Source organism: Sesamum indicum, linkage group LG8 (assembly GCF_026168435.1).
Source record: "Sesamum indicum cultivar Baizhima isolate 11 linkage group LG8, ASM2616843v1, whole genome shotgun sequence".
In the NCBI taxonomy this organism is placed as follows: domain Eukaryota; kingdom Viridiplantae; phylum Streptophyta; class Magnoliopsida; order Lamiales; family Pedaliaceae; genus Sesamum; species Sesamum indicum.
Window position 1 is genome coordinate 31,714,782 of NC_142664.1, and position 15,666 is coordinate 31,730,447.

General features: G+C 36.4%; 4 protein-coding genes and 1 pseudogene across 4 annotated transcripts; all 5 read right to left on the minus strand.

The window, feature by feature from the left end:
• Positions 1–29: 29 nt before the first annotated feature.
• On the minus strand, positions 30–1,427 carry LOC105169833 (uncharacterized). The gene is made up of 2 exons (XM_011090371.3): positions 671–1,427; positions 30–580 (listed from the first exon to the last, which is right to left on the minus strand). The coding sequence occupies exons 1-2, from the start codon at positions 884–886 to the stop codon at positions 200–202; spliced, it is 597 nt and encodes a 198-aa protein (XP_011088673.1). The 5' UTR covers positions 887–1,427; the 3' UTR covers positions 30–199.
• A 134-nt stretch (positions 1,428–1,561) lies between these two features.
• On the minus strand, positions 1,562–4,339 carry LOC105169832 (lysine histidine transporter-like 8). The gene is made up of 5 exons (XM_011090369.3): positions 3,788–4,339; positions 3,284–3,423; positions 2,735–3,177; positions 2,301–2,432; positions 1,562–2,217 (listed from the first exon to the last, which is right to left on the minus strand). The coding sequence occupies exons 1-5, from the start codon at positions 4,135–4,137 to the stop codon at positions 1,729–1,731; spliced, it is 1,554 nt and encodes a 517-aa protein (XP_011088671.1). The 5' UTR covers positions 4,138–4,339; the 3' UTR covers positions 1,562–1,728.
• Positions 4,340–8,081: 3,742 nt separating this feature from the next.
• On the minus strand, positions 8,082–10,946 carry LOC105169834 (lysine histidine transporter-like 8). The gene is made up of 5 exons (XM_011090372.3): positions 10,376–10,946; positions 10,081–10,217; positions 9,453–9,883; positions 8,818–8,949; positions 8,082–8,701 (listed from the first exon to the last, which is right to left on the minus strand). The coding sequence occupies exons 1-5, from the start codon at positions 10,828–10,830 to the stop codon at positions 8,213–8,215; spliced, it is 1,644 nt and encodes a 547-aa protein (XP_011088674.1). The 5' UTR covers positions 10,831–10,946; the 3' UTR covers positions 8,082–8,212.
• A 1,793-nt stretch (positions 10,947–12,739) lies between these two features.
• LOC148787386 (auxin-responsive protein SAUR68 pseudogene) lies at positions 12,740–13,193 on the minus strand (annotated as a pseudogene).
• Positions 13,194–14,787: 1,594 nt separating this feature from the next.
• Positions 14,788–15,394, minus strand: LOC105169926 (auxin-responsive protein SAUR68). Its single transcript, XM_011090479.3, has one exon. The coding sequence runs from the start codon at positions 15,392–15,394 to the stop codon at positions 14,957–14,959; it is 438 nt and encodes a 145-aa protein (XP_011088781.1). The 3' UTR covers positions 14,788–14,956.
• Between the last annotated feature and the right edge of the window lie 272 nt (positions 15,395–15,666).

Here is a 15,666-nt window from a genome sequence, read left to right on the forward strand (position 1 = left end):
TATTGAGAGTCACTGTTCTGAAGAGCAAATGATGCAAATTTCAAGTGGACACATTGCATAACAACATAAAAAACCACTTACAAGACGAGAGGAGGCAAAAACTAGTACGAAAATTCCAGAATTCTAAAGAGACAACATCCATGGCCTAATGACAAGACTAAAACTTATCATGTAAGAGAATTGGTAAGCAAATATCAGCTCAGTCCTTCTTCAACTCATTTTCGTCATTTTTGTGGTGTCCAGGCAACTTCTCCTTGATCTTGTCCATTATTCCTTTCTTCTCCTTGGTGTTGCCGTCCGCGGGATGGTCAGATGCAGGTAGAGTTTGAACATTCTCTCCATCTTTCTTGTGCTGGCCAGGGAGTTTCTCCTTGATCTTCTCCAGAAACCCTTTCTTTTCTCCTGGGGAAGCAGCTTCAGCATTTTCTTCATTGCATTTCTCCATAGGAACGCACGTGTCTTTGTGCTCGTTTTCTTCTCCCTCTTTGTCCCCGGATAGTTTCTCCTTGATTGTCTCTTTCAGACCCTTCTTCTTCTTCTTCTTCCTTTCTCCTCCCTCTTCTACTTCTTCCTCACTAGACTGAAAAATGTGGACGACAGGTTATAGATTGATAATAGTTCAGATCTCATGGTCTTATTATGAAATTGTGAGAAATGTGGTGATACTTACGGAACTTGAGTGGGTATGAGTGCATTGAAGTTGGTCCATCAGAGTATGTTTTTCCTTGTCTGTGCTCTGGTTTGCTGCGTTCATATCTGTCATAACAAGATCTTCTTGAGCTTTGTCCTCCTTTCTCATAAAATCAAAACATCCGCGATCTTTAGCCTCTGCAGGAGGCACAGCGGAAGTGTTGTTTGCATGAGCTTGTGGATATTGCTCCGCCATTTGGTTTATGCGAGCAGATATAATAGAAAGTTGAACGAGTAGCGAAAATTTGGAATAGGCTGTTTGTAAAACTGTAGTAAAGCGTCAAGTTGTGAGTGAGCTTGGTGTAAACCTAGTATCCACTTATATAGGCGTAATCCAGAGGGAATGGAAATGGATGGGACTATGCTTCTGCACTGGCTGTACAAATTTTAAATTTCCTTGTCCATGTTTGATGAAAGAAACCACCTTGGACTTTGGTGATGAGATGCCTAATGTCGGTCATTGAGAGGAGAAAACTTGGAAATGTCGGTTTGGACGGCTAACATCACGTATCTGTGGTACTGGTGAGCTCAGAAATTGCGAGTTTAAGGTGAGAGCAGTCCGGTGAAAGTAGTCGTGTTTATGTTATTTTGCTTCTGATGGCGGGTGATAGGGGCACAAGCTCTTCTAAGGAGAATCTTTCTGCCGACCAAATTTGAGTCAAACAAGATTCATTAACCTTGGGAGTTGCTAATTAAGGTTTTCTAAAAAGCAATTCTAAGTATTGATAAATGAAACGGTAAAAGCTTTCTCCAACACTCTGTCTCGGTTTCATCTTAGCACAATGCTTACAGACTGATTTCTTTATTAAACAGTAGTGGTGCATGAAATACTGACTTATATAAATTTTCATCCGCTGAGATGTTCACAAAGTTGAGAAATTAGAAAAAGTTATTGAACAATATTCCTGACCCCGATCGTGGGATTGCATATATGTATCATGTTACAAACTACTCATCATGTTCCTACTCCTACGTATGTGGGTGATTCTGAATTAATAGAATAAAATCTTGAATAGTCAATTTCTCTATACACCTATGTCACCTGGGCTTGAAGAAGTTGGCGTCTACGCCATTAATTATCAAAAACCACAGAGCTGCACTAGCACACATTAAACTCAACACTATGCCTGAAGATGCAAGCCCCACATTTAGGCACCACATTCTGCTAAACCGGGCGGGCTTCTTGATGGCAACCCACATCAGACATGGATAGGCCAGAGTTAGAGGCAACACGATGGAACCTGTGAATGCACCCAAACTTGGCAAGAAGGGGAAAGTTACTGCTACAAAGTATGTCAATCCTCCGAGCCAGACTTTGGTGGCTGCACGGAACCAGCTCGGGCATGCCTTGTTTTTCCTGCTCGTGTATAGGCGCGCTAGGTTGTCGAATACGGGCATGGCGTAGATTTGGAAGGCACACAGATAGTTGATTATGATAATGAGGTATATTGCACCAACAATGTACTTGGATGTGTTGTTCTGGTGGAACTTTGTGAAAGCAGTAAGAATTCCTCCGTTGATAGGTATCTGAGGCAGCGAAGATGAGAATTAGCAGCCTTACTTGAATAAATGTTAGGAGGAGGATGTTTGTTGTAGTAATAAAAAATTACCTGATTCCCATAAGCCCAATGTCCAACTATTGCAAGTGGAAAGAGACAGATAGCAATAATTAGATAGGAAATTGCTACTCCTCTCCACATGGACTTACGCGACGGTTGTTTTCTATTTGTGGGCAGTGTTCCCTGCAATGCAATAAGCCCATGCATGCTCAGGATTATTCTTTATTAGCAGATAAAAAAATTTCAAGATAGCTTAATGTATTCAAGTTCAATTTGAAATGAACCTCTTTCGATTCAAGAGGTGGTAGGTTAGGGTGTGAATGAGAAACTAGTGCATGCCAATAGGAGTGAGTGTGACCCCACACGTAAACTAAATTAAATTGACACGCGACAAAGACTTTTGAGCAGGATTTATAGAAAGAAAGCACAAGACAAAGCTAAAGTAGTCTGAAGTTCCAAATATTTCGACGTGAATTGGGAATTACCTGTATCTCCAGCACCAGGTTGTGTCCTCTGAAAGCAAGAGCAATCATTCCAATACTGTTCAACACATTACGAAACACACCACCAGCATCATCATTATTATTTTGAGGCAGTATCGGCGGCGCATCCACCGGCCTGCCCTTGCTCACCGACAGAACCCATAAAAGGCTACAATACGCGATCACCGTGATTGACCCAATCAGCGAAATTGGGGCTACTGAATTCAGATTACGGACGAAAAAAGCAATGAAAATGGCTAAGCATATGAAGAGCAGGAACCATTGAGCTCCTGTCAAAGACTTGGCCTGGCATTTGAGATTATCTTCGCACATAGCTTGGTACAACAGCTCCATGGTAGTCCCCCCTGATATTATGTACAATGCACATGTGCCGCCTGATAAGTAAAATGTTGGGAACATGGCTACCCACTTCCCCAACTTTTCACCTGTAATAAATTAATGACAACACATACACCCACATGATTAAAACTACTTACGGCATTTTCACATTCCCGTTTTAATTAACACTGAGAAATGATAAAATATACTAACCGAAGGCTACAATTGAGAGGTGAAGAAATCTGCTGTAACGAATTCCATTTTGTGGAGATGGCTCATGAAGATTGACAAGAAGCCATATAGTGTAGAGCTGCCAAGAATATACCAGAGACAACAAAAGTATGCCCCAGAACCTGTAAGCCACTTAAATCAGAATGGAATATTGATAATAATTAATAAAGCTGGTACAATAGCGATGAAAATTAATGTATAAAAGGGTGAGCAGCAGATTTTTCCATGATTCCATCTCCATTCATAAAATGAAGCTGATATTGGGTGTGACGTAACGTGATTGGACAGTGCCTTTTTAAGTCTATTTGGAATCTTGAGATATTTGTAATAAAAGCAACAAGATTAACTAAACAATTCGTACCGCACTAACAAAGATTATAGATATTGGGTAGTGAATTCACTAATGAATTAGGGAGAGATGATATGATAATATAGTTATAAACATATATGGAATTAAGGAAAAGAGATTGAATTAACATTACGTACCATCCAAGTGAAATGAATGCGAAGGGGAGAAGAAGCGCTTGAGTTCCGATCCCAGAACTGAGCAGATGAAGTGCAGCAGTCAAAGTGTTACCCTTTCTGGATTCTGTAATGGGAAGCCAGGCATCTTGTGGGTTCATCTCGCCGGAAAATTCGTCTTCTTCTGGAATGCCTATAATTGTATTCGAGAGCACCTCCTCCACCGCCACGCTTTCTGCTGGGAGATTATTATTATGAATGTTTTCGTGTTCTTCTCTTCCATTCTGATCAGTTAACACGACTTGGTGGAAGATGGGTATTACTTTTGATGATCCTATGCTTGAATCGACACGTACATTCAACATTTCAGGCATGGCGCACAAGAAAACCTACGTACGAATGTATGTGTGGGGATCTCTGATGAGTGGAGCTATAGGTTGTGTGTTGTGTGAGGGAGAAGACGCGCACATATATATATATAGTTGTTGTTGATGTTAAGAGGTGAAGGAAATGGACTCAAAGGTAGGTAGAAAAGAAAGAAGTAGTATAACGCAACGCAAGCAATGATGCAGTAGGCTTACACACACGAGTATTTTAATTTTGTTTTTAAGACATGTGAATGAAATAATGAAGGGTGGGAGGACGAAAGTAAGAAGAAGAAGAAGGGCAATAATGATTTTTCATTAAAAACAGGAAAAGATTAGTTTATGAGGTAAGAGGTGAGGTAAGCAGTTGGATGATGTGCTCATTCCACTTTGGATATATAGAATCATATTAGATGGAGGAAGAAATGGGTTAATAAAATTTATCAACTACAGAATTTGTGATGTAGACAAGATGAATATCCTGCTTACTTTTCCAATCATATTCTTCACTTTTACATTTCTATAATCCTCAAAAATAAATAATTTTGTTAAACAATATTTTATGTAAAAGAGAGACAAAATATAATTTTTACTACTTGCAAATAGTGTGGGATATGTGAAAATTAGTGAGTAGAAAAAAATAAGAGAGACACAAAAAAAGTGTTCTCTCTTAATATATACTACTAGTAAATGCGGCACATTCTATGTGCATATTTTTTAAACTTATATTATTTATATTTTTATAGAATTAAAAATGACTTAAAACATATATAAGATAAAAAAATATATTTATACTAATATAAAATGAAAAACCCCTTCATACTCACAAACGACAGTTAATAACACCGTCACACCAACTTTTAGTGATGCAAAAATTGTCATTCATGACAAAATAACTAAGTTATTCAACTTTTCAAAATTTACAATAATCGATAGTTTTTTTTTCTTTCTTTTTATTAGTGTAATGTACTGATTTATATATTTTAAAGTATGAAAGATTATTTATTATATGCACGCAGAAACGGCATGGCACAACGGCTATTATATAAGACAAAAATGAATGAGGAAAAACAAGAACTATCAAAAGATTGTCATTAAAAATCATGATGACTGGGGAAGTTAAAAAAAATATTTAATTTAAAAAAATTAACATATAAATAAATTAAATACATTAATAGAGTGCTTTTCAATTATATATAGTATAGATAGAGATGGCGACAAAACCATTTAAGATTGGACATCTTTCTATTTGAAAGATTTAAAATTCGAGTCCAACTAATTGATAGAGGCATACCCTTCTAAAAAATAATTTTACATCTCATGTAGGGATAGAAATAAAAATAACTTCCACCAACAATAGAGGAAGACAACTTGACGACCGATTGTGCACTCCACAATGCATGAAAATTCTCTAATGTAATGGGGAGTCTCATTTCTTGAAAATGGTGTCGAAATTCCTCAAAATACATGAGAGAATTTGGCGTGAAATTATTAAATAACTATGAATAACTTCTACAACTAGAGAGAAATAAAATTTGATATAAAATACTTGGTGGTGGAGTGGTTGAACTGTCCACTTTCCACCTCGAACTTGAGGTCTCGAGGTCCACCACTCTTCAGCTCAAGCTCGCCAACTCGAATACGCGGTCCACACGTTTGGGACATGAGCAGTCGAGCTCGAGGCTATACTAGGCGAATGTGAGCCCTGATTCAGTTGACTATGGTTAGCCTTAGGGCTGCACGCGTTCTCGCACACCCCAAGAATAATTAAATGACTCCCTACCCACCCACTCCATGTGTTAAACTCAACTCAGAAAAGTGTTTATTCTTGAACAGAATGCTACACCAGATATTTCATCCGAGAGTAGAGGGCTATAAAATGCTACACTATGATGTATATGTTGGCAATACACATTTATTTACAAGGGCAAAAAAAATATTATATATAAGCTATACAATAAATACATACACCCTACTACACTACATAATTTCCAACACCACTATAAATACTCAAAATATTATTCATTGATTTGACAACACAACAAACACTCTCTTTAAAGATTCTCTCTCTAAAACCTAATTTTACCTGGTGAGTTGTTGTGTCGAGGGTAAAAATTCACATCCCTTCATCAATATAATATCCATGTTACTTATATATATTATAGGTAATTTTTAATTTAATATAATTAAAAATATTACATTTTAAATATTTTATAAAAATTATAGACATATATAAATGTGCCGTACATATTTAAAGGGGAAGATTATGTAAAGTAAGATTTTGAGTTATAAATAATGTGGAATGGGATGTTTGTGGGGGGTGATGGTGCACACACTTATCTGAGCGGGATGTCCTTCACCACTACTCCTTAGTCCTTTCGATGAAACTGACAAGTTTGGATTTGGGGGGGCTGCTCCTGCTTGTGTTGTCACTCAAATTTAGAGCGAAGCTTGCGGGACCTAAGGCCCACTTGTTTGGCTAAATTTTTAAAAATTATCTTATAAATTTTTATATTTTTATATGATATTTTAAAAACTTATAAGATTTTGAATTTTATTTTAAAATAAACTTTTAAGATATTGGGTACCATAAGATGTTAAAACTTAAGACAAATTACAATAATCTCCTCTGAGGTTTGACATAATTACGAATATCTCTCGTTGTTTGAAAAATTACAAATATCCTCCTAATATTTAATAAAATTTGCAATCTTTAGATTGAGGTATGGAATTATTAACTATGCCCTTACTATATTTTTTTCTCTTTTTTAAATAAAAACTTATAAAAAAAATCAGATGGAGTGAATGAAAAATTTTAAAAATTATAAAAAGAATTATGAATAATTATATTTACACCCCCTTGACCTATGGTCTACTTACATAAACCACCCATATCTTTTAGATAATTACACATACACCTACCAAGATATCAATACATTTACACAAACCACCCCTTATTTTTTTGAAAAATTACAAACACACCCCTTTAAAATGTTAGTATCATTACACAAACTATCCTATTTTCTGACTGTTAGGGGTAGTTTTTGTAATTATGCAAAAGACATAAATAGTTTGTGTAAATAAATCATAAATCAAGGGGCGTAAACATAATTATCCCAAAAAGTTATGCATTTAGTCAATAAAAAAATTAGAAATTTTTAAATATATATATATATATATAATTGATATTTTCTTTGTTAATATAATGGTTATTTCTAGTTGTTTAATTTATAATGTCTTGAATTTATATTTTTCAATAAATATAATATCAATATCATATCTTTATTTAACTATAATAATTGATAATTAAATAGTGAAGTATTTTTTTTAATATTAAAAAAATTAAATAGCAAGAAGAATTCTAGAAAGAGAGTTTGTGTGTGTGAGAGAGAGAGAGGGAGTGAGTGAGGAGAGTGTGTATGTGAGAGAGAGTGTCAATGAAAATATTTTTATCTTATTACATATTAATTTTATATAACTTATAAAGTCTTATAAAAAAAAGTTAGAAAAATTAATTTTTTAAAAAGAGTTTATAAAATTCAAAATATTTCATTTTAAAATTCTAAACACTCTTCAAAAAAAATTAGATAAATAAATATTTAGAACTTATAAACTCTATAAAATATTATAAGAAGTTTATAAAGTGAGGCAAACAGCCTCTTAATTAAGTATGTTTTAGTTCATCATCTAATTTGAGATATATGTTTCTAAACATTTCCTTCGCCTCCAACACTGATCTAATTATATTCTCTCAGTTTGTGTATTGAAACATGTCATTTTTATTCAACACTTGCCAAGGAAATGAAAACACAAATATATGTGATTCGATTTCCTGTTCACTTTTAATTTTTGGAAAAAAACCTTAAAATTACTAGCTACTATCATGTTTCTGTTTATATTTATCCAATTAACATTTTTGGGCAGGTGGAGATGGCAAGACCTTAAGCTGTCCCTGTCTGTAACAATCACATACTTGATTCAAATCAATATCCAAATTACACTTAACAAATACAATAAAATTTCCCTCAAACCCAAACAAAAGCAAGTCAATATCCTAATCCAAACCTTAATATATATGTTCAACTTAGTGAGGCTTAAAGAAGCTAACTTGAATTCCGGTTTCAATGACAACATAAATACCCGCGGCAATCAAGATCCCACTCAATCCCATTCCCAGCACTCCCAATCCCCAGTTCACCCACCAGCTTGCCCCATACATCTTTGGCTTCTTCATTTTCAGCCACATGAAACACGGGTACGCCAATGTCACCGGTAGTGAGAGTCCTCCCACTAACCCCGCCACGCTACCCAGGAATGGAATTGCCACCGCCACAAAGAAGCACCCGTACCCGAACATTGCCCGGATGATTACTCGCAGCCACCACGGGCACGCCTTCTTGAACCTCCTTGTGTAGTTGGACTCCATGTCATCAAACATCGGCATTCCGTATATTTGGAATGAGCTCAAGGCGTTAACTATGACGAAGAAGCTTATCAACCCTATCACCCCTCGTGCCACATCTCGGCTGTGGAATCCGTACAACGCCGCCAGCATGCCACCATTCGCGGGAATCTGTCAATCCAAATTAACACTCATTTTCAACTTACATAATCATTCTATATATATTTCCTGACAATACAAAAGATTAAAAAAGCTCAATAGCCAGCCGATTTAGACTACTAACTTACCATGTGACCATAAGCCCAGTAGCCACCAATTGCTATCGGGAATAAACACATTGCAACGATCAAATATGCGCCTTTGACGCCTCTCCACATCGGTATACTAGACGGGTGCTTCTCGCTAGAAGGCATGGTGGCCTGCGCGTACAAGTCAACATTTAGTTAGTGATGTGTGGGTAAATCTGGTCGTAGTTATTCGTTTAAACAAGTTATAATATGCAAATAGCTAGTTTCTGAAAAATCCTACACCTCGAATGTTTAGTATTTTTGTCATCTTAAGTACATCTAATCTATTAATTTTGGTGTAGTCAAGAAAATGAAGCAAAATTACTAGGACAGTACTATTCTCCCCTACAAAATTTGGTGCAGCTGGACTTGATTAGTTAGAGATCAAAAGGTGATGTGTAATAATTGACTTTTTTTAAGGCGCCATCTTGGACCGAAAGTCTAAGAAATAATAAAATGGAAATTATTGTATGGAAGACCTCCATTTTTCAAAGTCTTTGCTGTCCTATATTCTTGCCTGTAGATTAAAGATAAGTTCATAAGCTTTAGTTGATTATAAATTATTTATTTTAAAAAAATAATTTTCAATTTCTCATTTGAATAAAGGAAAATCAACTATACCAAGCAAGGATCACCTGAATTTCAAGAATGAGATTATGTCCTCTGAAAGCAAAAGCAATTATCCCAAGTGCATTCAGCACATCGAAGATCCTTGCAATTTCTGTGCTGGCCCTGACCGGATTGTATGAAACGTTGGGCAGCCTGCCTTCAGACACCGACACTATCCACATTGCGGTGCAGTACCCGACAGCGGTGAGACCTCCGATCAGAGAAACTCCTGCGATGGAGTTCAAATTGGGCAGCTGAGACAGAACCACCGCCGCGCACGTAAACACTAGGTACCACTCCACGTTGGTTAATGGTTTGGGATTACTGCAAGTGGCTCCACACAGAGTCTGGTAGAACATTTTGGAGGTTGAGCCCCCGATCACTATTAGAGCCACACAAGTACCACCCGAGAGGTACATAATTGGAAAGGCAACCAGAAATTTGGATAATTTTTCTCCTGTAATTCGTACATACATCCAAACACGATCAGGTAAGAATTTAATTATACATACAAGCAAAAAGTAGCCAAGATTTTAGGTTTACTTAAATAATTTAATTAGAGGACAATTAACTCAAGAAAAACTTCCACAACATGATGCCTTGTTGCAATTATCATTCAAATTCACTATGAAGAAGAAAATTAGAAAAGCTCACCAAAAGTGGCGCTGGCCAACTGCATGTATCTGCTGTATCGGACGCCATTTTCAGGAGACTCATGGAGTTGGACCAGTAAATAGAGTGTGTACAATTGCCAAATGAAGGCCAAAGTCAAGCCAATGATACCCCATGTCCTGAAGATTAAATAATTAGGAATTAATACTGGTTGGTTAACGTACAAGTATCAATAATTAACTTAATAAATCCTCAACATGTACGCATAATATGAATTATATGTATATATATATATATATATCAACAAAACAATAAGGAATTATATATATATATATACCAGCCAAGAATGGTGAAAGCAACAGGGAGAACAAGGGCTTGAATCCCAATCCCAGAACACAAAGTGTGATAAGCCGCATAATACGCATTTCCATTTCTTGACTCAGTAATTGGAAGCCATGCGTCCTGAGGGTCAAGCTTTGTGAGTTTGATTGCTTTCCTCAAAGGGCTGCCCAGTGGGGTTATGAAACGTGGAGTCCTTATAATTCTGGGAGTTTTTCTGTTGGTGCCGCCGGGAGTGAGGAGGGGCGAGCGGGAAAGAGAAGGGGAGTGGTATTGGGAGGGAGGAAGAGAAACGATGGGCGGGGTATGGGCTACGGGAGGCGTTGGAGCCACCGATGCGGGGCGTGGTGTTATCGGAGCTGAGCTCACTGCATCAACAGATGCGGGGCGAGGTGTTATCGGAGCTGAGCTCACTGCATCAACATCGTGCGTAGTAGTATCATGATCACCCATTCTTTTTGTTGTGGGAGTAGTGATGAGAAGTAAGTATAGTGGGTGTTGATATAAGTATGGTGGTAGCTCTTAATCTGTTTGGCCCTCACAAGTCATTTTGTGGAATATGGGTGTTATATATATACATATATAGGGGGGAGATGAGATGGAGGGCGTTGGATTATAATTTTGATTATTAGTTAAATATGAGATGGAGTAACATATTGTTAATGAATGAAGGGTGGGTAACGTTGAAATAAATTAAAAATAAATTAGTATAAAAAAGGCAGGTTGTTAGTGTGTGTAAGTTGACCGGGGCTTTGCATGACAGAAGATTGACTAAGGAAGAAGAAAGCAAAGGAATAGCCAAAATTGGCTGGCTGGCTGATATCATTTTCTTAGAATTCAATGTGCGTGGAAACTTTTGGATTTCGTTCTCATGTAAGGTCGTGTTTGGGTGCTGATCATTAATAATTGCTGATTCATTTATTTCCTTTTCCAATCTCCACTATTAGTACTAGTTTGTCGTTTTTTAATTGGATAAAATTAATACATTATATCAAATTGAATTTATAAACAACACCACATCCACATTATGCATTTATATTAATTAATTTAAATAAATGAAAGTGCATGATTCCCTCATAATTCTTGAAACCATAACTATTGTTGCTGCTCACATTGTTTGAATTTTAAGTTGGGGCAATTAATACGGATGATTCATATGAAACTATGATCTCCTCCTCACTTATAAACACAAGTGGTCTTAAGCAGACATTTCCGACTTTTCCCCGCCACCCTACAAAATATCTAATTCATTCAAATTGGGTTTTATTACATCTCAACTAATTATATGATAAGTATAATATATTTATTATCTGATTAGTATACAATTTAAAAATTAATCAATTATATAATAAGTGTATCATCTTTATTTTATAATTAATTTGATACGATCCAAGTTGATTTGAATAAAAATTTATGAGCACCTTGAATCAGGCCCATAACCACATTCCCTATCCATTATATATAAAATTAAATTAAATGCGTTATGTATGTAATCATTATGTTATATATATATAGATAAACACATATGGCTTACTTAATTAATTTCTACTTATAAATTAATAATACATGTTGTTGTAAACGGTTCATTGTTGCATATGTATGAGATATTTAATTGTGTTGGTCACAAGTTTTAGAGAATTATGAAAGAGTGTGGTGCTCTCCATCCGCAGCTAAAAGCCTTATTAATATACAAAGTAAATTAGTTAATCTACCACAATATAATTACTAAATAAGGGTTTACGTACTACAGAACATTAATGGCAAAAATGAGTGGTGATGGATGGATGAAGAATGTCTTAGAATTTTCACCTTAAGATTGTGAGTTAAGTTGCGGTAATTAGAATGAAGTTTCTTGAATTCAGATTTAGACAACCCCTTTTTATTATTTATTTAACGAACATAACTAAAGTCACTTGTTTTCCGACATACTTGAATGTTTAGTAAGGGCATCTTTGAAATTTCTGTTAAGTAGACAATAATGTCTCCTTTGCTTTTTGGTAGCAATGGAATTAATTAGTTAGACTTAGATGAGGAGTCCATTAAAATATGGTGATGATGCTGATGAATGAATGCCCAATTCCAACACTAATTCATTCTTTGGGCTTATTAACTAACTAAATCCATCCAACTACTACTCTTTTTGCTACTCTAAAATTCCTATTAGACTTTGCAACAATTGTTAATAATCATCTAGTAGCAAACCCCAAATGCTTAGCACCCTTCAAATATACCCTACTCTGATTTGATTCAGAATTTCAGCATCTTTGGTTCTCTGTGTAAAAATCTCATTTTCATCATAGGATAAAAATTATTGAGTACAGGTGCTGCCATGCCATCATTTACAAAATTCGTGACATAAATCTCAGCACCCACATAACGGTATGCTGCTTGTTTCTTGTTGATGGATGTTGTAAGATGATGATGATGAACATCTGCAAGAAGCCGTGGACAAAACCAAACCTTTCTCCACATCTCTGGCTGCCTTCTTTTGCATCAAAGAGGCGACATATCCCATGAACTCTAAATCGCATGCCAATGTGATGGGGCCATCACTTGGTAGTCCGAATTCTTCTTCCGACATTCTTAATAGCTCCCTGAATATTGAACTGTTGAGGTAGGCTATGGGGAAGGATAATCGCCTTTTATCTCTTGTGTAGACGATGAAATGGCCTTTCTCCGGCACTTCTGAGGAGGAATGTTCATCACTTGTGCTAACTTCCCCGACTTTTTCTTGGGAATGATATGCGCTTTCTTCTGAGGGCTGCCACTCTTTGCCATTTTCTTGCCATCTTGATGAGTTTTCTTGGACTGATCATCATGGTTTTTGATGTTTTGAGCTGAAAAAGGATTGGGTGGTTTTTTTATATCCTGAATTCTTGCCAAGTAACATTGAATGATAGTTGTTTGTGTTGAGATGAAGAACATGGTGAAGGGGTCTGGTTAATATATTGTCAGGCCCTAGACAATGCATTCAACATGGCTTTATGATTCTGGGGATTCACAAGTGCAAGGCCATGTGGAATTTGAGGTATAGGTGAAGATTGGAGGGTGTCAATGTCGGTTTTTCTCGTTGTTTCTGCTTTTCGTTTTGTGTTTTTCATGTCTGTTGTTGAGTTGTTGGATGACAAATAGGTTCCAAGTTGCTTGAAATGATCTAAAGCTGGACGCCTGAGAGACTTCTGACAGCCACAAGAACATAAGTTGGATATATGTCAAATCTATTTCTGCTTCTGCATATATTGATACTTTAGCCAACATCTGTAGGATTTTGGTTTTGGATTGAATGAGAAGGGAAATTTGGCTGGTGACATATTGGACCCAGATGCAGGTGAAGGTACCAAACTAGGCAGAATTTGTGGCTCAATGCAGCAAAGTTAAATGATATAGAAGCTACCAAATACTCAATCACCTAACTTGGTCTCCCTGGATGAGAGGTACTAATCATGAAATGCTAGATAGCAAATATGAGCCAACATTTGGAGAATTTACCATTGATCACCGCCTGTTTCCTTTTGTTACTGTCAATTATATTCTGCTTTTACTTGAGACCATAAAGATTGCTAGTGAAGGAATTATTTCTGCTGCCAATAACTAATCTCTATGAAATGTGCAAGTATGTAGATAATAAAAACCCCGAAGGGTCCCAGTGCAAGTTAACAACGATGTGGTTAGAACTTTGGGATTATATTCCTTTTATCTGGTTGGAATTATGAGCCGTACCGCTTCTGAAGATAAACTAGACTCTGGGATGATAATTGTTTCTAGCGATTCCCTGGAAACCAAATGAGAAGAACGCGAAATTGTGTCATTACATTAGAATTCATAAGAAGACATTTCAGTACGTGCTTGATTTTATTAAACGTATCCATATTGATTTATCTATCTTCCCCTGTTTTGGGACTGATGTAATTCTATGGTTTCATGTTATGTTGTTTTAGAAGGAAATTGCATGAAACAGTTGAACTTGAAAGATTTGATTAGCTGTAATTAGTTGTGAATGTTATCATACACATAAAGGGAGGACAAATTCATTTTAGCATTTGCACATGAGCAATGGTTAATTTACATCCCCTTGTTGGATAAAAATGATCAGCAGCCTCTTGAGGCCACATATAGTTCAGAGAAAGTACCCGAAAGTTGATAATAGCCTTAAGCATGCTCATCTAAATGTTTGTTACTTGCAGCTTGACGAGTACAAATCATTAGCTCATGAAACCTGAGATTCATATTATGTATTCAGATGCTTTTCCCAAAGTCATTCTAATGTCTAACTTGACCTCAGATGTCACCATACCCAGCAGTTTTTCTTCATTTTCTCCAGAAAAAATAACACTACTTTTGCTTCTCAATATTTGATATTGCTACTTTGCAAGGACAGAAGAAGAGATTGCAGAATAAGATAAGGTAATCAACTGTGTTCCATCAATCTGATAATAAATGAGCTTACAGTTAGACTTTCAAAGCCAGGGGTTTAATTAACCACTCATTGACTTATGAACATTTTAATCCTATCATTTTTGCCACAATATGGTTTCTGCTATCTAATTTGTACACTTCTGTATGTATTGATTCAGACTGTTCAACGAACAAGCAACTGTTGGTTCATCTGCACTTCATATGAACATGACAATGTGCAGTGGCAACTATTGACTGACTTAAGAAAAACATTGTGCAAATCTCCAGCTCTATCTTGTTGGACGGAGCAAATGAAATAGTCCATGAAGAGTGAATCACATGGTAATACGATAGGCCCATCACTTGGTAGACCATATTCCTCTTCAGACATCTTCAAGAGCTGCCTAAATACCATATTGTTAAGATAAGCTAATGGAACCACAAAGCGCTTCTGGTCAGATGTGTAGACTACAAAATGCCCCTTGTCAACTACAGATGAGCTACTGCAACTATCTGATCCATCATGATTGCCGTTTCCTGGAAACGAAATTCTATGACGACGGATGGCAGTAAATTTCTGCCATTTCTTGGCCATCTTGCTGAGTTTCTTGGCACGGATCATTCTGGGTAAGGAGGAAAAAGTGGAGCTAAATGGAAGTTGATATAATTAAAGTGAATAGATATTTTTAGAAGCTGAAGAGGCGTGCAATGAAGTTGCAGATTTGGAAATGCAAAATTCAGGTAAGATTTATATGAATGAAGCTGGCGACAGAATTTCAACTTTACCTCCAAGTTTGCTTGAAATGAGGAGCTGCGACACCATGTGGGCTGTTGGGTACATGGGGCCTTTGTATGATAAGTCAGAAATGTGTTTAGGCAAAGCAAATGTGAGAA